Source organism: Rana temporaria, chromosome 2 (assembly GCF_905171775.1).
Source record: "Rana temporaria chromosome 2, aRanTem1.1, whole genome shotgun sequence".
Lineage (NCBI taxonomy): Eukaryota > Metazoa > Chordata > Amphibia > Anura > Ranidae > Rana > Rana temporaria.
Genome location: NC_053490.1, coordinates 399942020 through 399965726, shown reverse-complemented (window position 1 = coordinate 399965726; position 23707 = coordinate 399942020). Strand labels below are relative to the sequence as shown.

The 23707-nt window shown below is 42.9% G+C and overlaps 1 protein-coding gene across 3 annotated transcripts in view; it reads right to left on the bottom strand.

The window, feature by feature from the left end:
- Window positions 1-5166: 5166 nt before the first annotated feature.
- The window catches only part of BCOR (BCL6 corepressor), a 58839-nt gene continuing 40298 nt past the window's right edge, over window positions 5167-23707 (bottom strand). For all 3 annotated transcript variants that reach the window (XM_040338112.1, XM_040338114.1, XM_040338113.1), the window contains 8 exons: window positions 23363-23656; window positions 22792-23114; window positions 20181-20411; window positions 13388-13554; window positions 13112-13257; window positions 10468-10545; window positions 8803-8947; window positions 5167-5746 (listed from right to left, as the gene is read on the bottom strand). In XM_040338112.1, the coding sequence (XP_040194046.1) occupies window positions 5455-5746; window positions 8803-8947; window positions 10468-10545; window positions 13112-13257; window positions 13388-13554; window positions 20181-20411; window positions 22792-23114; window positions 23363-23656 (1676 nt within the window). In that variant the 3' untranslated portion in view covers window positions 5167-5454. The remainder of the gene's footprint in view (window positions 5747-8802; window positions 8948-10467; window positions 10546-13111; window positions 13258-13387; window positions 13555-20180; window positions 20412-22791; window positions 23115-23362; window positions 23657-23707) is intronic.

Genomic DNA, 23707 nt, shown 5'->3' with positions numbered 1-23707 from the left:
GGCCAGTGGACAATCCACAACTTGTGGCAGGTGACGTGGCCAGTTGACGTGGCAAGTGGACAATCCACAACTTGTGGCAGGTGACGTGGCCAGTTGATGTGGCAGGTGACGTGGCCAGTTGACATGGCAGGTGATGTGGCCAGTGGACAATCCACAACTTGTGGCAGGTGACGTGGCCAGTTGACGTGGCAGGTGACGTGGCAAGTGGACAACCCACAACTTGTGGCAGGTGACATGGCCAGTGGACAATCCACAACTTGGAGCAGGTGACGTGGCCAGGTGATTTGGCAAGTGGACAATCCACAACTTGTGACAGGTGATGTGGCCAGTTGACGTGGCAGGTGACGTGGCCAGTGGACAATCCACAACTTGTGACAGGTGATGTGGCCAGTTGACGTGGCAGGTGACGTGGCAAGTGGACAATCCACAACTTGTGGCAGGTGACGTGGCCAGGTGATTTGGCAAGTGGATAATCGACAACTTGTGGCAGGTGACGTGGCAAGGTGACAATCCACAACTCATGGCAGGTGTCGTAGTCAGGTAACGTGGCAAGTGGACAATCTACAACTTGTGACAGGTGACGTGGCCAGTTGATGTGGCAGGTGACGTGGCCAGTGGACAATCCACAACTTGTGGCAGGTGACGTGGCCAGTGGACAATCCACAACTTGTGGCAGGTGACGTGGCCAGGTGATTTGGCAAGTGGACAATCCACAACTTGTGGCAGGTGACGTGGCCAGTTGACGTGGCAGGTGATGTGGCCAGTTGACGTGGCAGGTGACGTGGCCAGTGGACAATCCACAACTTGTGGCAGGTAACGTGGCCAGTTGACGTAGCAGGTGACATGGCCAGTTGACGTGGCCAGTGGACAATCCACAACTTGTGTCAGGTGACGTGGCCAGTGGACAATCCACAACTTGTGGCGGGTGACGTGGCCAGGTAATTTGGCAAGTGGACAATCCACAACTTGTGACAGGTGACGTGGCAGGTGACATGGCCAGTGGACAATCCACAACTTGTGACAGGTGATGTGGCAGGTGACGTGGCCAGTGGACAATCCACAACTTGTGGCAGGTGACGTGGCAGATGACGTGGCAAGTGGACAATCCGCAGCTTGTGGCAGGTGACGTGGCCAGGTGATTTGGCAAGTGGATAATCGACAACTTGTGGCAGGTGACATGGCCAGGTGACGTGGCAAGTGGACAATCCACAACTTGTGGCAGGTGTCGTAGTGAGGTAACGTGGCAAGTGGACAATCCACAACTTGTGACAGGTGACGTGGTCAGTTGATGTGGCAGGTGACGAGGCCAGTGGACAATCCACAACTTGTGGCAGGTGACGTGGCCAGTGGACAATCCACAACTTGTGGGAGGTGACGTTGGCGGCCAGGTGACGTGGCAAGTGGACAATCCGCAGCTTGTGGCAGGTGATGTGGCAAGTGACACGCTAAATACAAGTACACTGCTGCTCTCTCAGCTGCTACTCACAAAATGGCAGAAATGGTTAAATTATACTGTTTTAGCTTAGGGAGGATCTTATGATGTTTCACTGAAATTTGGGAGTGTATATAGCCTAGAGATGTGTTTTTCTTCAAAAAAATGTGCAAAAACGCTAATGCAAAACTCGGTAAAAAAAATCGAGTTTTTAACGCTGATTTTTCCAGGAGTCCTACTTAGCTTTACAGCTCGTTTTTAAAAACGTCCATGGAAATGAGGCCTAATTGCTGGTGATTTAAAGCTGAATTCCAATTGGATTGGATTTTCCGTGGACAAAGCGTATAACTTTTGTCCGAAGGGCGTTGGCCATGAACTTGTCTTGCATACAAACTGCAAATAATTGTCGGCCAACAAACACGAAACAACATGTTTTTTCAGCTCTTTAGCACCACCCTTTGGGCAACTTCTGCTAATGTTGAGTTATGGTTAGCATTGCTTCTGAGCATGCGTGTTTGTACTTTGGAGCTTTGCCTGGTACACACTAAGGGGGTCATTTACGAAAGGCAAATCCACTTTGTATTACAAGTGCAAACTACAAGTGTGAAGTGCGCTTAAAATTGCACTCAAAGTGCACTTGGAAGTGCAGTCGCTGTAAATCTGAGCGGTAGATCTAAAATGAGGGAAAGCACTGCTGATTTTATCATGCAATCATGTGCACGCCAAAATGCTGTTTTTAATTCTCCTTGCATGTCCTCCTCGGATCTACATCGACTGCACTTTCAGTGCAATTTCAAGTGCACTTTGCACTTGTAGTGCAATGTGGATTTGCCTTTAGTAAATAACCCCTTAAGTTTCTTTTCTTTTAGTCCAGCGGGCTGAAAAAAAAAACTGGAGGCACTCACAAGGAGCTTGCTGTACCAACTATGCCCCCCCCCCCCCCCGCGCCAGAACACACCGTTGGCTGCCAGTGCCGATCACATGCCAATGGGCTGCTGGTTTTCCAGCATGCCAATTCGACAGAAACAGGTCGTTATAGCCTTAAGGAGTTAGATTGGGCAGCTGCCAGGTACACCTGAAACATGCAAATAGTACAGCAGCAACTGTGGTACCATGCGGTTTTGCTGCAGCACTGCGCATGTGTACCCTAGATGCATTTGGGGTGCCATTAACAATTAATGGCACCAGCACATGTCTAACATGGGCAGAGCGTTCCCGTAAGGTGAGGGACGTGCACATGGAAACCCGCCCTTCTGAAACCGTAATTTCTATGAACGGGTCCTTAAAGGGACTACCAAAAGGGGTTGAGAAATCAGAAGTAAAGGGCAGGTGCACAAACTCCCAAAACCTTCCCTTGCACATGTCCAATAAGTACCCAAATCTGCCATAATATGAGCCTCTTGTAATCCCCCCTGCACAGCAGAATTTAGGAACGGGTGAGGGGTCTATATTGCTTGGCAGAGTGTTGTCAGCATCTCCTCCTGAATATCCTTATAACAAGAGAGAGCACAGGAAAGGCTTTACCGCCATGCAGTTTCTTTTTTTATTGTCCAGTTATTAGCTGGGGTTGTGGTAGCATCTCAAAATCCTAGCTGTTCTGTCTGGCAAGGGTACCTGGATCAAAAGTTGGCTCATGAGCATTACAATTTTTGTTGGCATAAATACAGATCTTTAATAAAATGTACCGTAAATATAAGCAGAGTTTTTCAGCACATTTTTTTGTGTGCTGAAAATGCCCCCATTCGGCTTATTCTCGAGTCACCTCTTTGTTCCTGATCTCCCGAACTTTGGGGACCGGGTACTTGGCACATATGTAGCCCCACTCTTCCTCTACAAGTGTGCAAAGTTTGTTGTCCGGGGGACCTACGGCTTTTTCAAAGCCGGGCACCCCTTCCATAGACTCCTATGTTAAATTGTCATTTCTCCTGTCCCGAAACTTGGCATACATTTAGCCCCATTTCTCATCCACAAATGTGTAAGATTTGTTGTCTGGGGAACCTACGGCTGAGAAGCACCGATTTTTCAAAGCCGGGCACCCCTTCCATAGACTCCCATGTTAAACATCAGTCTAGTCATGGACACAGTAAGACATGGGCACAGTGAGGCATGGACACAGTGAGGCATGCATATGGACACAGTGAGGCATGGACACAGTGAGGCATGCATATGGACACTTTGGGCCAGATTCACGTACAAATACGTTACGCTGCGGCGGCGTAACGTATCCCATTTACATTACACCGCCGCAGGTTTACAGCGTAAGTGCCTGATTCACAAAGCTCTTACCTGTAAACTTGCGGCGGTGTAACGTAAATCCGCTCGGCGCAAGCCCGCCTAATTCAAATGACGCGGCCATCATTTAAATTAGGCGCGTTCCCGCGCCGAACGTACTGCACATGCTCCGTCCGTAAAATTACCCGACGTGCATTGCGCTAAATGACGTCGCAAGGACGTCATTGGTTTCGACGTTAACGTAAATGGCGTCCAGCGCCATTCACGGACGACTTACACAAACGACGTGAAATTAAAAATTTCGACGCGGGAACGACGGCCATACTTAACATGGGTTACACCACCTAGAGGGCACCCTTAGTTTTACGCGACGCATCTCTACGGAAACAACGTAAATTTAGATCGACGGGCAAAGCGGACGTTCGTGAATCGGCGTAACTAGTCCTTTGCATATTCTACGCCGACCGCAATGGAATCGCCACCTAGCGGCTGGCCTAGAATTGCAGCCTAAGATCCTACGGTGTAACACAGTTACACCTGTCGGATCTTAGGGCTATCTATGCGTAACTGATTCTATGAATCAGCCGCATAGTTACGACGGGCGGATCACAGAGATACGACGGCGTATCAGGAGATACGCCGTTGTATCTCTTTTGTGAATCTGGCCCAGTGAGGCAAAGTGACGGACAGTGAGGCATGCACATGGACACCCTAGGCTTATACTCGAGTCAATACGTTTTCCCAGTTTTTTTGTGGTAAAATTAGGTACCTCGGCTTATATTCGGGTCGGCTTATACTCGAGTATATACAGTATTTTAGAGGCTTACCTGCACATCAGATTTATACAACCTTTACACATCTCGGTGAATTATAAAAAAACACATTGTCCATTTACCAAATGGTTTTATTGCCTTTTTAAGAAAAAAGTCTTGTAAAATATAAATACAAAGGCAGGTGGTTTACTTACAAAGTTTAGACACAGATCTCAAAACATTGCACACACATCTCAAGAAATGATTCAGTCTATATACAATTTAGCTGGACCTCAACACTTTATAATACAATTTTAATATTTTACATGAGAAAACAAAAATAGCTCAGTCTTCTTTTTTTTTTAAATTAGAGCATAAAACATTTGAACGTATGTATATATTTATATATGTATAGGAGGTGTGTGCACACATATATATAAATGCATACGTATATATACACACATATATGCACACACTCAATTTAAGTGTGAAATCTAACATTTCAGAGATCTTAAATTAGAATACAAAAATCCAAACAAATCTCTATGGATAATATATATATATTTATATTTATAGATTTAGAATTTTGTTTATATTACAAAACATTGGATCATATCCAACATCGCTTACCAAAAAACAGGTAATTTCTGTAAACATAAAAAAACGTCATGAAGTGCCAACAACTCCTCATAATCTGCATGACTTTCGAGTACAAATTATAAAGTATCTTTCGTGCCTTCAGTGCTTTGTAAAAGTCAAAAGTTTTAATAAAAAAAAAAAAATAGATAATATTAAAATAAAAGTAAAAACATAATTACATTTTCCCAAAGCAAATGTGCACTGAACCTTTCAGGACCATAGAAATTTATTTAGAGCTTTTGGGGAAAAAAAAAAAAAAAAAAAACAGTCCAATATAAGCGAATATATAATAATCTTCTTTTTTACACTTATTTATAGAATAGTGTTCTCTCTCTATAGCACATATTCACAAAATAAGCATCCGTTTTATATTACACCGTTAGGTAAGGGCCTGGCTTCTTAACAGCTGGCATACGACGTGTCTCCTTCAGGATCCAAGCACTCCATGAACGATCCAAGTAATGTTTGCAGTTCACTCATAAATTCCACAAGCTCGAGCAGTTCTTTGCTGTCTGGACTGAAGCCTTCAAGATCGTCTGGAGAGGAAAAGAGCTGGCTTAAAGATACTTGCTTGTAGAATTCTGCTTCGGTAATGCTAACTACTTCAAGGTGAGGGTACTCGCTTCGGAATGATTCCGAGGACGTCTTTAAACGCTTGGCCACATCTGACAGAAGCAACCAATTTCTGGGCCTAGAAGAAAAAATAACGTTCAATTATTATATCAATAATGTTTTTCTATATTATTAATATAAACAAGCCTCACAGGCAGACATGTCTACAAATAGTAGGACATAAAAGAGAACCAGTCACAATTAGGCCGATGTACAGAGGGTCAGGGGTCACCAGAAGACCTAGAGTAGCTGTTCTATCAACTGCCTGACCTAACACACTATGCACTCAGGAGACGGGTAGTGTGTGAGGGCGGGCAGTTGACAGGCTGGCATCTGTCAGATTTCAGGTGATCTCTGACACCTGGTAAAGAGGTAAAAGGGCTATCTGAGCCTAGACTATTGGAAAAAGAGTCTAATGGGGAAACGTTTGGCAAAAATTCAAGTTGCGGTATTAGCTAATGGGGTACAGCTGTCAGATCAGTTGATTCAGAAGTAGGCAATCTGTCTAGGTTTTATTTCTGGCACTAATATCTTGGGTATTTTATGCAGCAGCCAAATTGTTGCTAAGAATATATTACAGCATAGTTTATCTCTGGTATAAAAGGTAGTATCTCTGTTACGGTTCAGCTATTATGGTAATATGAGAAATTAATGTTTAGGTTTTGGTTGATGGTTAAAGGAGTTGTAAAGATTTGTTTTTTATTTTCTAAAAAGGTTCCTTTAAGCTAGTGCATTGTTGGTTCACTTACCTTTTCCTTTCTAAATGTTTTTTTCCTTTGTCTTAATTTCTCACTTCCTGTTTCTCCTCGGTAAGCTTGCCCCCATCATCCATGGGGGTTAGGCAGCCAGAATAGCTTACTGAGGAGGAACAGGAAGTGAAAAATTCAGACAAAGAAAAAAAACATTTAGAAGGGAAATCAAAGGAAAAGATGAGTGAACCAACAATGCACTAGCTTAAAGGACAAACCTTTACAACCCCTTTAAGAACTAGAGAAAAAGGGATGACATTTAAAGATGAAGTTCAGTCAAGGCCAAACCTACTCCCACCACCCCCATTGTAAGACTATTCTATCTACCTTGTGAAAGAAAAGATGCTCTACTTATCTATTCAGAAGTCGCTCTAGTTCGGTCACTTGATCTCTCCAGAGGTGGCTTTAGTGAAAAGGAGAGATCACAGACAACAGCTGCAAGTGTCTGTGCAGTGACGCCACCCAAAGGCTTACTATGGGGCATTCTGTGTCAGTTGTCCCTCCGCTAAAAGTGAAGCCTGGTCATGTGACCAGACTGGAGCGGCTTTAGAATAGGTAAGTATAGCATCTTTCCTTTCACAGGGTATATAGGCTTAGAATAGGCTTAGAATGGGGGTGAGAGTAGATTTACCATGAGTGAGTCCGACGGAAAGATAAAGAAAAGGTTCTCTATCTAAGGTCCTTCAGATTTCCGAGAAAAAAAAGTCAGATGGAGGCTACACATGGCCGGACTTTCCTAGAAAAAAAGCTGAATATTTTACTCGGAAAGTCCGACCAAAGTGTTTCCCGACCAAACTGTTTGCACTAGGTATATGTGAAAAAACAAACAAAAAAAATGATTTATGTCCACTAAACAATTTATCAGTGATTACATGATGGCACTATCCATTTGCTCTCACGGCCAAATATTTGTTTTTCAAAAATGGGTTCAAATGATTTTTCGGATAGTGTATTGCCAGCATAACAGAAGAAATCACTATTGAAGTCAGTGGGTAATACAGACCTCTAACCAGCAGAGATTGCTAAAGAAATTGTATGGTTCTGGAACTCCACATTGGAGCTGCCAAGATAGATCCATATATAGAGCCACCTCAATGCACTCCACACAAAACCAATACATTTTTTGTTGCAATTCTGCCCAGACCATCCAGATCCCCACCACCACCAATCCTACACTCGCACTCAGGATGCCTGGGTCCATATAAATGGGGTTATCTTTGTTTAAAAAGAAATCCTGTGGCAAACAACGTTTACTGATCAGGGGTGTGAGAAGTACAGCAAACAAAAGTGTGGCTCCTAAGGTGGCACCCCCCAGCCGTATTTCACCGTCTTTAATGATAGTATCCACGGCTCAAAGTAAATAAGAAACAAAAGTGAAGGGAAAAAGGAGACTGCACACTGAGAAGCCCTTTAGAAAGGCAATTACTAATCAGATTCCACACAAAAGATGACTAATCTTTGCTGCTGGCAAGATGAGATTTGTCTAAGGAAGCCAATTAAAGTATTTAGGATATTGCAAAATGTTTTATAGGGGCTTGAAGACACCGAGAACATTACAAGACAGTCACAGAGATACAGCACTTTCTGCAATCAGGCCTAGTAGGATCCGCAACTAGCAAATTGTGCTAACTAACAAAAATGACTCCCGAGTACCAGAAAGCCATTCACAAACAACTTGGGGAGAAACAAGAACAAAGCTTATACACCACAGACTTTCAATTGATTAACCTTTAATTAGCAGAACAAGGACATCACACTACAAAATGGAAATGGACAACACACCGTAATTACGCAAGGTTGTGAAAGTGAATAGACCTTAATCTAACTAGCAGATAACACAAAGCATCTTAAATGCGTATCTTGCAGCTTATTATACACGGAATATCACAAAAGTGCCATAACATTTTACCCTTAATGAGATAATAAAGCATGAAAGAGGAGCGACTCAAAAATGGTCTCTGCTTAATTGTGCCGTGAACAAGAGGACGGCTATACTATATATAATTTATTCCATCGATGTGTGCAGTCGGCGAGAAATATAGTCATGTTTCATTGCTGCTAAATTGCTGGCAGTAACATAGAACCCTCAGCCATGTGTATTCGAACCTATGGCAACAAACCTGGCTCACGCTGCTATGTGCATTCTATTGTTATATGGAAAGCGTGTCATATGTAGACATGCCAATTTTTCCATGCCATACCTACCTTTGTCTAGTGTGACCCTTGTTGGGACCTAAACAATATTTAGCTGTGCGTGTATGTAAACGCACACCTACAATACTGGTTTAGAAAACACCAAATAAAAAAACCCAAAAGCCCTTTTTCTGAAACCAGAATTATCCTCTTTAAACCTATGAACTACTAAATCTTAAAAATGTTAACTTACCCTTGTGAAAGGGAGACTTGGACGTTGTAGCAAGGCAGAAGAGGATTGTCAGAGAACTCAAATTCAAAGGCATCGACACAGTCATCCTCATCATCTGGACCCGGAGGATTAGCCAGGACATCAAACCCGCTTTCCTCTTTTGGATCTATGAGAGAGAGAATTGCATTAATAGGATCAAACTAAAACATACACATTGGAAATGATTAAAGTGGTCATAACAGGACCCCCATTATAGCTCCACAGATTGCACCTGTTAAATACTGGAGCGCAAAATCTTGTGCAGCTGTGCATGGTAGCCAATCAGATTGTACAATTAGGTTCTAACAAAAAAACTTGAAGCCGATTGGTTTCTATGCAGAGCACTCCCCAGTTTTAGTAAATCTCCCCCACTGTGACAGCATGCAGAATTATGTAAAAATCATTACATGTAGAAACCCTATCCTGTTTTCCTCACACAAACGCCTATGCTTAGGGGTTTCTTTTTGTTGGCGTTAAAGTGCATAGTAGAGCCCAGGGGTAGGCCACCTTAAAGAGGTGGAGATCTACCTGAACAACATGGGAGAAGTCAACGATAACCGGGCACAGTGTTGACTCCTCACACCCGATTTAAACCTCTGATTGCCATACTACCCGGTCGCAATCGCTTGCATTGCACGGCAATTATGGGTTTATATCAGGTGGTGAGAAAGCAACATATTGCCTCCTCACCACCTGTCCAAATGCAATCAAATCGCTTTTCTGAGGAGCTGCAGTGCTTTCTTCACTTGTGAATGAGCCCTTAGGATTCGGGAGCAGCACCCTTGGGGCTCATTCACATGTAAAGTTAAGGGGGGGGGTAAAACCCTGCAGTTGAGTCGCGGTTTTGGTTGGAGTTATGGTGTGCTTTCAGAAAGTCTGTGGCTAAGCACAGCAAACCCGCAGGAAAGCTTCAGGTACACTTCACTGCACCTGCGGTGTGGGTAAACCGCAGCACATCAGTGTGAAAGCAGCCCTATACTATTACACCCAGTGTATTGCCTCACACTGACCTGAAGATCTCTTCTATTCTGCTGCTGGCACCACTCTGGAGTCCGCTAGCTGGGATAAGAGATGGAGTGCAGTTGGTATCACTCCACATGGGACAGGAGCCGGAACTACAAAGGAGACATCGGCTTATGGGGCTCTTGCTCCCTACTACAGCTCCAACTTTACAAGTAGTTGGATCAGCAAGCCCAGACCGCGATCTACCAGTCACCTGTCTGTAGGGCCGCCATCAGGGGGGTACAGGCATTACACCTGTAAGGGGCCCGGCTGGCCTTCCTCCCCCCACAAATGCCTTATAAAAATAAAAGTCTCAAGTGCAAAGTCACAGGAATAAAGAAACTCAACAAAAAAGGAATGTTCTCTTTCCTTCCTCCATCAGTTAAAATTGAATTACAGAAAAGCACTTCAGACCTTCTAAACGTAGGTCAACTAACATGAAGTATATAACGTTCTGGTAATGCCTTTCTAAACGGTGTTCAGTATCTTTGATTTGTTAGTGACTTGGGAGGATTTATCCTCACCGGAAGCCGAGCAGGACAGAGATCGATAGACTACCCATAAATCAGGCACGGCGTATAAACACAGTTTTGTGACACTGGCACTGCAAATATGAAATAGTTAAGAGCTGCTGTTTATACTCACCACAGACAGAGCTGCCATAGAAATCCCAGGAAAGTCCAGGGTCGTCTCCATTTCGCCCTTGTAAGTCTGTGAGATATTCTAGATGAGAAAAAATAAATAAAAGAGTAAATAATCTGAAATTCATTAGCCCAAAAGAAAGCTTGTCACATGTGACTATTATTTCATATCATTATCATTACAGCAATATATATATATATATATATATATATATATATATATATATATATATATACACACATACATACATACACACACACACAAATATATACACTTATTTTTAGAGACAGATCCATATCGTTAGCTATTGTCATATAAACTTTCAATGTTGTAAAAAATTTGCTATTGATCTGCTGAAAACAAATTTTATAGAGACTGTGTAATAATGACACTTGACCAATAGGTATTTAGCATGCTTATGCATGGAGGTGAGTATGTATGTTAAGTAACCCAAACTTTCACTTGATGGTCTAAGCAGAGTATGTACACTACCTGTGCACATAAGCACTGGTGTGTTGCTCCAAGCTGACCCCTTGCTGGCACTAAGCCTGAGAACTGAGCAATCACATGAAGGAAAATCACTCAGTTCTGGGCCTTCTCGAAGCAGAGAGGGGTGACTGTCAGTCACCCCTCTCTGCTCTGCCCCTCCAGCGCTCATTGGAACACTGGGCTGGGGAGGAGGCCGACCCAGCTGGCTTCAGCTCTCAGCCACTTGCTGACAGCCAAAGCCAGCTGTCAATCAGGCAGCTGGGGGAATCCCGACAACATGGTTGGGATTCTCCAGAGCATGGAGCGGCTCTGTGACATCAGAGCTTTAGCTCACTGTCAGCTGATTTGCAGCACAGGAGAGCGAAAGTAAGTGCGCTGCCATTATTTATAAGATAAGAATGGGCAAAAGCGTGACAATACTTCTCTGTTAACACTGTTATTTAACTCGATCTACAAATTGAAATGAGGCAGCGTTTGCTCTATTAATGCAAGTAATAAAATATAGGCAATTAAATAGCTTTTCAGAAGATTTACTAGGAGTACATTAAGTGGTATCACTTTAGCCTGAATGAGTACTGCTAGCATTTATTTTGGTTGCAGGTAGACATTTCAGTGTCAAGTAAGAACCTTAGAAATCAGCATCTATAGCACTTCATAGTCTACAGGCAAGCTTTTGACAGCAGGGGCAGTGCAAGTGTCATGTGACAGCACGAGAGCTTCAGGTTAAACCAGATTTCAATCTGGTCCCTGGGATTTATTTTTTATTATGTGACAGCTAAGATCAGACTCTTGCTACCTAATTTAGCTGTCTTTAGCATGGTAAAAAGGGGGAAAAACAACCATCACATCTGCACAGCAAGGCTGCCAGCAACTGTCTCCTGCTGTCTTATAATCAGAAAATGCCCTTGATAAGAGGTAACATGCAAACCTTTTCTTCTTAGAGAGAAGGCGCTTAAATATACACAAGCCTTCCCTTTGTCACAGCAATCTGCAAATGTGAACCAAGCAAAAGGATGCAAGATTGCCAACTCTCTAAGAATAAAAAGAGCTTTGTCATTCATTCATTCATTAATAACCATTGAAAGCACAGAAGGGCGGCATGCTTTCACTGAAAGGCTGAGATACTTTCCTTTTGCGTAAATAGACATTCATTGTACACACAGTCTAAGAATAAAAGCCTGACCGGCTTGTAAGGACAGATGTAGGTGGTCACCTACATTGGGTTGGTCGGTTTTGATGAGCATACTATAAAGAATCTCAATAGGTCACAACCATAATGAGCCCAATAAACAGCGCTTTTGCTGCATAAACATATTAAGCCAATGTTCACAGGGCTCAATGAACCCAACAGGCCATGGTGGTATGGGTATGGGGGGTGGGTGGTATGGGGGGGGGGAATGGGTATGGGGGGTCTGGCTGCACTGATGTAGAAGGTGCTTGAGCAGCACCTTAAACATCCATCCAGTTTTTTGTTTGCAAACTTTTTTCTTTTTTAATTACTTCATTATGGACAAACATATGTTGATTTCCGATGTGACCAAGTCCAACTTGGGAGCCAGCAGCCTCTTAAGGGGAGCATGTGCTTCCACTTACAACAGAGCAGGCCTCTCTCCCGTGAAGATAAAACTATCTCCTTTCAAGCTTATTTGTGCAGTAAAAGGCTGCTCTCCGCAATCCCACTGCAGCAAAGTCACAATATTCAAAATGCTCGATAATGATAATCATATATGTGTAACACGCTAATGCATGTACATGTCAGAGCACGTAAATATTAACAAGCCTTCCTCACAATGAGGGAGAGTTATTAAATCTGGTGAAGCTGTGCATAGGAACCAATCAGTGACTTCATCTTGTTCAATTAAGCTTTGGCAATAAAAGCTGGAAGCCGATTGGTAACTATGCATAACTGCACCTGATTCTGCGTGCACTAGTTTTAGTAAATCCCCCCCCCCCCCCCCAATGAGTTACACTACAGAATGCCTTTCACTGCAAGAAAGAAAAACGTATTCACATACATGGAAGCAAGATGAAGTATGAAAATCATAAACGTTTGCAATTAATTAAAAAAACAAGAAATTACATAAATCTTTATTTAGCTCTTTTTTTTTTCTACATATTTTCACTTTGGCTACAAGCAGTGCCTGATAATAAAACTCACCAGTTAGGAAGGTTTCCATCACCTCACTGTGCGTCATTTTGGCAATTGTTCTCCCGGAGTAAGTTGCCAGAGTAGGATCAGCGCCATATGACAGTAATAATCGCACAATTTCCAAATGATCGTTCTCTACTGCATCATGGATTGGCCTGAAAGTAAAAAGAAACATTAATAAAATCATCCAGACATGCAGCAGTTATAAACTCTCAGGCTGTTCCCAGCACATGAGCCCCTGTGTAATACTAGGGGGGGGGGGGGAGAAGCACAGCAGATGCCCACCTGGTTCCATCTTGTGCGCTGCAATTAACATCTGCCCCGTGTTCCAGTAGATGCCGGACGATGGTCAACCAGCCTCTAGCACAAGCCTCATGTAATGCGCAGTACCCTGCATTATCTCGGTGGTTAACATCATAGGACTTGCATTCCAAGCAATAAAGGACGACTTCCTGTATAAGAAAGCAATACAGTTAGAGAGGCACAATCATTACTACTATGAGCTAAAAAATGACTGTGTGCACATGTACAACAAATACCGATCCAATGACTGCATACATATTTATATTGGTGCAATATAAACCATACAAAATAATAATAATAAAGCAATTGACATTGTGATACCCCAATTTTTTTTTTTTTCTGATGATACCCAACTGTCTCCTTAAATTCCTATCACATTGGTCAATTTATGACACACCCAGGATGCGGATGAATGCTGGTACCTCACCGTCCAGCACTAGGCATTGTTATCCTCCTGCAGCCTCTGAAACAACACATGAGCCCTAGAGAATACCAGGCATCTCTATCCTGAGCCAATATTCTCTATATCCAGACTATGCACAATATTTCACAGGCCTCTGGTGTGCTGGAGGTAGTAAACACTGCAATCATCTACTGTATATATATCTGTGGAACGTACTTACAATGATGAAATTTGATTAAAGGGGTTGTAAAGGTACAATTTTTTTCCTAAATAGCTTCCTTTACCTTGGCGCAGTCCTCCTTCACTTACCTCATCCTTCCATTTTGCTTTTAAATGTCCTTATTTCTTCTGAGAAATCCTCACTTCCTGTTCTTCTGTCTGTAACTCCACACAATAATGGGAGGCTTTCTCCCTGGTGTGGAGTGTCGCGCTCGCCCCCTCCCTTGGACTACGGGAGAGTCAGGACACTCTCTATGTTGCAGATAGAGAAAGAGTTGTGTGTTAGTGGGCGTCCTGACTCTCCTGTACCCCAAGAGAGGGGGCGAGCACGACACTCCACACCAGGGAGAAAGCCTTGCATTACTGTGTGGAGTTACAGACAGAAGAACAGGAAGTGAGGATTTCTCAGAAGAAATAAGGACATTTAAAAGCAAAATGGAAGGATGAGGTAAGTGAAGGAGGACTGCACTAAGGTACAGGAAGCTATTTAGGAAAACAAAACAAAAAAATTTACCTTTACAACCCCTTTAAAGTAGCAATGCAGTAGGAAATGTGCATTCCTTATGAGCAAAGAGACAAAAAACATATGGAATGGGCTCCTGAAATCTGTGACTTTGAACTGTACATTTGTTTGTATCAATTTGATACGGAAATCCCCCCTGGAGTTATGTAAAAATGATACATTGTATGGCAGCACAAAGCCTGCTTGAGCTGGAACACTCTGCATTTATGCAAAGCCGCCTGCACCAGGTAGGCCAGCACTACCGCAAATTACAGCCATTTGTATCAATATGAAAGGCTGTGCCATCATATCACATTTAATCAATGCAATCATCCGTAATGTCCTTAAATAACTAAATGGCGAGGCAAAGTACCCGCAAAAATGAAAATTAAAGGATTTGTAGATGACCGTCTGAGGTTGCATCAGGACATTAAAATTAATGAAAAGTCAATATCTTAAAACTAGTTACTGTAGGGAGGAAGCAATGTCAACTGCTTAAAAGTGAAAAATGTTCTGACTACATGAAGATTAAATCCCTTCATTTCTTGTTCCCAGTTCAGCATGTTTTTCAACACACTTTAGATATGGCCAATGATCAACACCTAAAGTAAGCACCAGAGACCAGCACTTTGAATTCATGAGCTGTCAGAGTACGGAGCCGACTGCTATACATGCTCTGCTGACGCATACAAAGGGGATTTCCCATTCAACAGGCAGACTCTGATCAAGACTAAAAATGAGCACAGCCATGTCAGCTTTTGTTCTAGAAATGACACCAACCCACTCCACACCTTTTACTTAACATCTTGTAATCTTAAAACCATCTTGTCACCAGTAAAAAAAAAAAAAAAAAAAAAAAAAAAAGACAGAATGTTTGAATCTCGGCCGGTTCAGCAGAGACCATCCGAGATTCCATCCATGCATGGGCAGGCCGATTGGATCCATCGATCAACTTGGGTACAACCAGCATTTGGGATTTCTAGCATGCGATTATTGCCAGCGGCTATGGCCACTAGCAAGTACTGTTTTCCCGGCAGGGACGGCTTTACATAACCCCAAGCCGGAAGAACACAATAGCTCTGCAGGAGGGATTCCCCAGCAACACTAAGAGCCGGTTCACACTGGGGCAGCACGGCTTGCCAAGCGACCCGGCAAGGCGATCTGCACACGGCTTCAGAGGCGACTTGCAAAATACCTTCTGTATTGTCAATGCAAGTCGTCCTGAAGTTGCCCCAAAGTCGTACAGGAACCTTTTTCTAAGTCTGAGCGACTTGAGTCACTCCTAATAGAACGGTTCCATAGTACAGAACGGAGCGCGACTTGTCACTTGACGAGTCGCCCCTGTGTGAACCGGCTCTGACTGTGTTGATGGGGAAATCGAGCAATTTTCTTTTCTGCAACCCACGGTTGCAAGAAAATCACATCATCACCTTATCTCCCCCATTCCCCCCAGTCCTTTTCTACCTATAAATCAAAAGGTTATACAGGCGGCCAAAGCCTCCGGTAGCAGTCATGGGACAAAACGGGTTGTATTATTTCTGACATGATGTTTCGATCATCTACAATCTACAATCCTGTTCTACTGATATTGACTAATGTAATACTTCCCTGTGTAGGATCGAATTAATGACAGATTTTCAATAGGTAGGTTTACAATGCTTACTGACCATACCATGTCGTATTGTGAAGTCTACTGGATTGATTAATTCATAGAGTAATAATAAAAAATAAAAAAAAACGCATAATTTATGGCTGGCCCGTCATCAGATTTTAAACCTGCCTGGGAAGTTTGAATGGGACAGGTAATGCAGGAAGCAGAGACAAGTGAAGGAGTGCTACACAAGAATAAGAATATACAGTAAAACCTTGGTTTGAGAGTAACTTGGTTTGAGAGCGTTTTGCAAGACAAGCAAAATGTTTTAAATACATTTTGCTTGATATACAAGCGATGTCTTGATATAAGAGTAGCGTCATGTCACAACTGAGTATAAAAAAAGAATAGAGGAGCCTCTAAGTGTAGCAATATGGTTACATTTAATAAAGGTACAATATGTATTGCTACACTTAGAGGCGCCTCTCTTCTCTTTTATACCCTGTAAAAAAAATGCTTTGATATACAAGTGCTTTGGATTACAAGCATGTTTCTGAAACAAATTATTCTCACAATCCAAGGTTTTACTGTAATCCTTTTGATTCTCCTTCTGGTGGTCTGTGAAATCTTATAGAAAAGCTGGAATCTTGGTATAATCCACAAGCAAGTATCCTTTATTAAAGTGGAAGTAAACCCTCCTATCATTTTCAGCCAAGGCAGCTGCCATCTTAGCCTCTGTTTCATTTGCAACTGCCATGATGCTGCACATGTACGCGGTTATGACACCAGCCATTGGATTGTTTGACAGTTTGGTTGAGAGCACAACCAATGTGACAGCTAGCATTTCTGGCATGCTGGAAATGTTAACTGTTTTTTTAAACTATCAAGTTTACTTCCGCTTTAAGTGGGACCAGTACACATGGGGTGCTGTTCCCAATTAATAAAGGATACTTGCTTCTGGATTGTACAGGGATGCTGGCTCTTCTTTAGGAGTGTCTCTGTTGGGCTTACAGCGGCTGTATGTTATCAAGCACATTCTGGAGTCGGGGTAGAAGTGCCGTTTGTTTGCATCAGCCTGTGAAATCTGGCAGCAAAGGGATTACTGACATTAAGGTAGACTGTAAGTGAGTGAACTTTCAAATGATTCCACAGTTAATTTTTTACCCAACAGCATTAGTAGCTCACTGACTGCTTTCACCTATTGCCTGGAACCGCTCTTTAACCACGAAATAAAACGTTTGCAAATGCGATCCTTCATACTGTGAAACAGCAAAATAAAATGATATAAAAGAGATGACCTTTTTATGGCTTCATGCTTATGAAAGCTACAGAACACAGCAGGTGTACAGACAGACAGGTAATTCAAAGTTTAGCATCTGCTGAGACGCTGCCATGAGCGACATCAAAGTACTCGTGAACCATCGCTTGGAGGTGGGGTGTATATATAGAACGTTCCAAACAGCCGACACACGCCGCTTGTTTTCAGGCACGAAAATATTTTCGGGTTAAAGCGCAAGGAGTGAAAATCAAGCAACGCTCTGGCTGAACTGTATTTTCTCGCTAGCCCGTCAATCTTCTCACGTAATGTGCAAGCACCGCCGTTGGTTTTCTAAATACGCGTAGCGACTGACATCACAGCGGACATTCTTTGCTTCACACGACTTTTATACACAGCTGTCCCACCAAGAGATGTTCCATTAGCCCGACTCTCTTGAGAAATGGCAACTACAGTAACAGATGTAAACTGCTTTGACTCAGAGGAAAAAAACGGGAGAATTTACGGCAGCCTATTTTCGGAGGCGGAATCTGCGTTTTAGGAATGCAGACAGCAGCGAGGGCTTCCACATGTGTTTGGAGCTAGACGGCAATTGCTTTCAGCAAGTTTTCAAAAGTGTCTCACAGCAACCAAGCAGAACAAAAAAAAAAAGTAGGAAAGTCCCCATAGCAGCAGCTGCATGCGAGTTGGATGATTTGCATGCAAGGCAAAGCGGTATCCAGGCGGCACATAAAGCGTATTGCCATTTCTCAGAAGCTGTAAGATCCAGGAAACCTGCTCTGCCGATCTATAAAGGTTAAGGAGACTGCTCAGAGATGCTGCGCATGTTGATTCACTGCCTGGCGTTCAAGCTTGTTATTAGTCAGCAGGCGGAGGGAGAGGGGGGGGGGGAGGGGGGCGAGGAATAGCTCGAGAGCATTTTATTCATTCTGATTCAAACCAAGCAGGGAGAGAGCACGCTAATCTGTGCTCTGGGCGCGCCTGACCTAAGGAGACGGTCGCTAGGATACAGCATGAAGCCTTTTCGTTTAGTCGGGGCTGCACATATTAGACCAAAGCAAGAGGCTGAAAGCTAATGAGATGCTCGTACAAGCGAGGGAACGATACCCGTGTGTCACGTGGATGGATCAGATGCGGGCAACTGCATGGTACCAGCTTAGAGATCAGCTTTCTGACACGCAGGAGGCCAAGCAAGCATGCTCCAGTAACTCTACAATCTATTGTAAATGGCACAAGCTACCATATAACGTTACAGGTCTGCAGGAAAGCCTGAGATGAACCAGAGAAGTGAACTCCGGGGACATGCAAATAACTCTCGTGCCTTATTAGCCCATTGTACATAAAAACGTATACTTTGATATTTATTTTTGATTTATAGAGGGAGATTTATGGCCAGTTCACACCACGTGCGGGTTTTTTTCTGCATCAAAAATCTACTCTGCACTACAAGTGCACTGCAAGTGCAGTCGCTCTAGATCTGAGGGGTAGATCTGAAATGAGGGGAAGCTCTGCTGATTTTATCATCCAAACGTGTGCAAGCTAAAATACTGTTTATTTTCCTTGCATGTTCCCCTCAGATCTACAGCGACTGCACTTGTAGTGCAAAGTGGATTTTCTTTTAGTAAATTAACCCCATAGAGATGAAACAAATCTCCCTACATCTATTGTACCTGTGTAACTACAGCTGTCTTTCCCTACATCCTTTAAAGTGCAGACTTTATACAGGATCTCTCAGCTCTGAATAGCAGGGGGCGGAGAGTTGAAGTTACAGAGCTCTGAGGGCTGATTGGAGGGGACACCTCCTCCACACAGCACAAAGGAACAGAGCTGAGGCTGTCAATCTGCTGGAGATCCCTCCCCTGTCACCATGTATCTCTTGGTGTAGGTAAAACTTGTCAGAAGTGGCTCATGCTTAAAGCAGAGGAAATGCACAGAAATGACACTTAGTGCTCTGGATTGAGACAAGTACACACTATAGAGGGTTATGCTTTGTTCATATTTAATTTCTGAAGTTTACAACCACTTTAAAATTGAACTTAATGAGCAGAGCCCTCCGAACACTCCTGTATTAAATCGTATTGCAACAGTACAGTCTCCTTTTAGTCAGAAAAGCACTGCACAAACTCTATAAAATGCTATATGAATCTTGTATAATAGTAATAAAAATAAATAATAATAACTTGTTTGTAAAAATACATTGGTACTTCAAGTTGAAGTACATAGGGGTCTGGAACACACCAGAGGAAGAGCTTATGGCAGTTTTCAGAATGAACAGGTATCTGATGGAAATTCTATCCATGGACTTGTTTATCTATAAAGCTTCTCATACACATTGCCTACGAATGACGGAAGTGCTATTGCAGGCAAACTAAATACAGATATGTACATTTCTGCCCAATAGAAGACATCTGTAATGCGGTGAAGCGAGATTACGCCAGCCGATTCCGATTCAAAAACGTTCAAGATAAAGTAGGATTTCAAACTAATGGAAATTTATCTGGAAACTACCTCTGTGTGTATTCTGGGTAATGAAGAAAAACGTCTACATAGCACGCATTTCTCTGAAAATGAAAACCACCAGAAGAGGTTTCACAATGAGGTTTCAGAATGAGAAAGTACAATTTTTTTTAGAACTTACATTAGCAAGGTTAAATAAAAAATGAAAAAAAGTTTTAGGCCACCAAATTTCCACACCACAAACCCAGGAGCCCCAAATGCTAAATTATCACACAAGTAGTTAGTACAAAGGGTATTGATACAGACAAAACAATACAAAGCTCGTACCTCATAGCCTAGTCGAGCTGCCCTCTGTAACAATGTCTCCCCTGCGTTCTTGTTAACAATGAGGCGGCGTGCCTCTGGCGGCATGGGGCGGCAAGGCGTGGAATCTTGAAGGTGGTTGTTCAGTGGAGATAGCTGTGATGAAGTCTGTAGGAAACTTATCTGCTCTGCAATCCTTAATGGAGAGTTCTCTGGCGAGAGTTCAATCTGTTTCCTAAATCCCTTTAGGATGACCTGTAATTAGATAGTTTGGATTAAAGAGGACCTATCATTAGAAGGCAGACCTCACATCAATCTGTAGGACATCTGTCGGCATTAACAATTCATGTTATTTTGAGTGAGAAATGAATTTTTATGGACAGGTAGAGCTTTTATTGCAAAAGAGACATACCGGTACTTTGGGATTGATTTACTAATACTTGAGTGCAAAATCTGGTGCAGCTCTGCATAGAATTCAATCAGCTTCCAGTTTTTTTGTCAAAGCTTAATTGAATGAGGTGAAGTTAGAAGCCGATTGGCTACCATGCACAGCTGCACCACACAACAGTAAAATTATGTTTTAGTGGCAATAATAATTAACCCTAAAGTTTTATATAAAAACATTAAAGTCCTTTATAGTCGGTCACCTATATCATTTTAAAACAAACCTGATATAAATTTGCTAACGCATTCATGTAAGCACAAGCAATCAATACAGTACGGAGGCTATATATAAAGAAAATAAAGGGACAGTGAGCGCAAGCGTAAAGCCAGCAGACTTCGCACAATGCCACTGAATGAATGACTTCAAGATGTCTACACAGAAGCAGGAAATATTAGAAATCTATAAGCTGGTGACCTCTTTGTTGCACCGCAATGTAGTTAGCACAGAACCAGCTATTAATCCTTTCAGTTGTGAAATGATGCCTGTCGCACAGAATAAAATGTTGCGGACCTCTCTGGCGTAATTCTTCAGGCGCTGCATTTCAGGCAATTAAAGATGAGAGAAAATAAACATATAGAGCAAATGGCTCAACATGCACACAATCTCTTTCTGGATTTGCAGAACAATACGCGTTCAGCGACCCAACAAAGCAGAAGGCATCCTTGGTTTATGAGGAGCATGCCGAGGCACATGACACTCCGTGGCAAAACGTATGACCCTGCCAAAGAGTTCTAGGCTGAGAACCGAAATACGTAAACATTACTTCTATCTTCAGGTTTCAATTTCAAAGGGCTGCATTGAGAGCTTCGGTTTCTACCGCATGATCAGCTTGACTGGAGTATCCAAGATACCCAGCTGAGATAAATAGGAAAATCATCTGACATTCCCTTTTCCCTAAAGACAGACACTACTAGTGGTGGGGAGCACGGGGGTTTACCTATTCCCTTTCATCCCAAATGTTTAAAGGAAACTCTGCTGGAGAACAAATCTCTCCTGTGAAAAACAAGATTGCCACTGCTGACCTCTCCTTCTGAAAATGTTAGTTGATTGGCTGCCATGTGGATCCTATGGCTTCAGTATTTTCAGATTAACTTTTCACTGACTCGGAACAAGTAGTTTAGAAGCTCTGACCTCATCTGCCGAATTGCTCATTTCATTGACCTGTTCACAAAGCAAACACAGAATGAACAGGAACAGGAAATGACTGTTCTGTAAACTGCAATGCTTTCTGCAGCCTTCCTCTTCTATACCATGCACCTAATACTGTGCAGTGTATTTACTAAAACTGGAGAGTGCAACATCTGATGCAACTCTGCACAGAAACCAACACGTTTTTGTTACTAAACCCACAACAGTAAAATCAGTCTGTATATGCAGTAAAGCATGCTTGTTATACAAACTGTGGAACCTAAGGGGTTAATCCTCTGCATTGTGTAAAAAGGCTGTTTGATCCTCTCCTCCTTCTACTGTCCCCAACATATTTCCTGATAGCACAGAGCCAGGGGACAGGCTGCACATGCATAGTTTGGTGTGTATTGCTAGTGAGCTTCCCTTTTTTTTTTTTTTATCTCTGGAGGGTTCATGTGATCAGCATAGGGCTAATCAGCACTGTCCAGATAGAGGGTCAGGGGACCTGCATCCTGATAGGAATGAAAAGTCGTCCTACAAGCTTTAACCAGACACTGACAGACGTCACAAGACTGCTATATACTGCTGCTGAGAAAATATATTTAGCAGTTTATATTTACTAAAATAATGGCATTTCCATGTTCTGTGCACTGTGGGAGACCAGATATAGTGAGTGCAGGTTTCGGGGTTTAGTAACACTAACTGAACAAGCTGAAGTTAGAAGCCGATTGACTACCATGCACAGCTGCACGTTCCATACAATGGGGTAGATTTACTAAAGCTTGAGCTGCACGCTCCAGTTTTAGTTAATCTACCCCATTGTATTTTTGGCAAAGCTAGCCCAACAGGGTGTGAACCTGGCATAATACGATGTGGGGATCAAAGTAAACAAAACATGAATGGTTTCTAAAAAGCAATAATTTGCATTTCAGAAAGCAATCCAAGAGTGTTCACATTTTGCTTCCACTTTCCACTTAAATGATAATGCTTGAAAACCTGAAATAAGGCTTGCCGGAATACATGACTGTAGCCACATTAAATAACACAATCCGAAAACAATACCTTCTCGTCTGTGCTTCCTATATCCATGCTGTCATCAAGAGCCAGCAGCAATCTTTTCCTCTTCCTTTCCTGTGGAGTCATGTGCTTTGTCTTGCACTGCCGTTTTCCAGAGGGCTTCTCACAGTCTGTGTAATCCTCAGGCAATGACGTGACTTGGAGACCCCCCTCTTCATCTGTGCTCGGCACGTACGCCTTGCGGCCCTCTCTAATCTTCTGCGGCTTGGCTGCTAACCTGGGGGCTTGGGCGGGGTTTGGCTGACTCTGCCGTTTGCTGCTTGGGCAGCCAGGTGGAAAGCCTTTCACATGCGGAGATGTTGGAACGTCTGAAGACAGGGAACGAGGGAATAAAGGGAAGGAAATGAGGAGGGAGAGAAAAAAAAAATATGTCGAGAAGTTAAATTCCGCACAGCTGGAAAACAGAAATGATTATGGATTCTTACTGAAAAAAAAAAAAACCTTTCCAACCCAGCTAGTCCCATCCTATTAAAAATTAAACAGCAATTATCTCCCTTCAAAAGCATAAATAAATAGACATTAAATCAGTCTGAGATCCCGAAAGGCAGCGCAGTACCTTGTGCAGAATTGCAGTTTTTAACATAGTCAGGGCCTCCTTTGCTTTCACACTTAGTCTTGAGTAGCTCCTCTCGTAAACTTCTCTGTTTGTCCTCAATGTCTGTAATATCGCGGCTATCGCACAGCTCCTTACGATTAAGCTGCCCCAGCTCTCGGAGGTGCTGCAAGTGGCGTTGCTTTTTGGGGTGCAGCCCTGTTAATTCAATGCAGACTTTCAGGTTTGTGACTTCACTACAGTGGGACTCTTCAGTAGACTTTGGAACATCTTTAAGATCCCTTTCTGACCAGTCATCTAAAAAAGAAAAATGTTACCTGTTAAGCTTCCTCCACTCATTCAACGGGG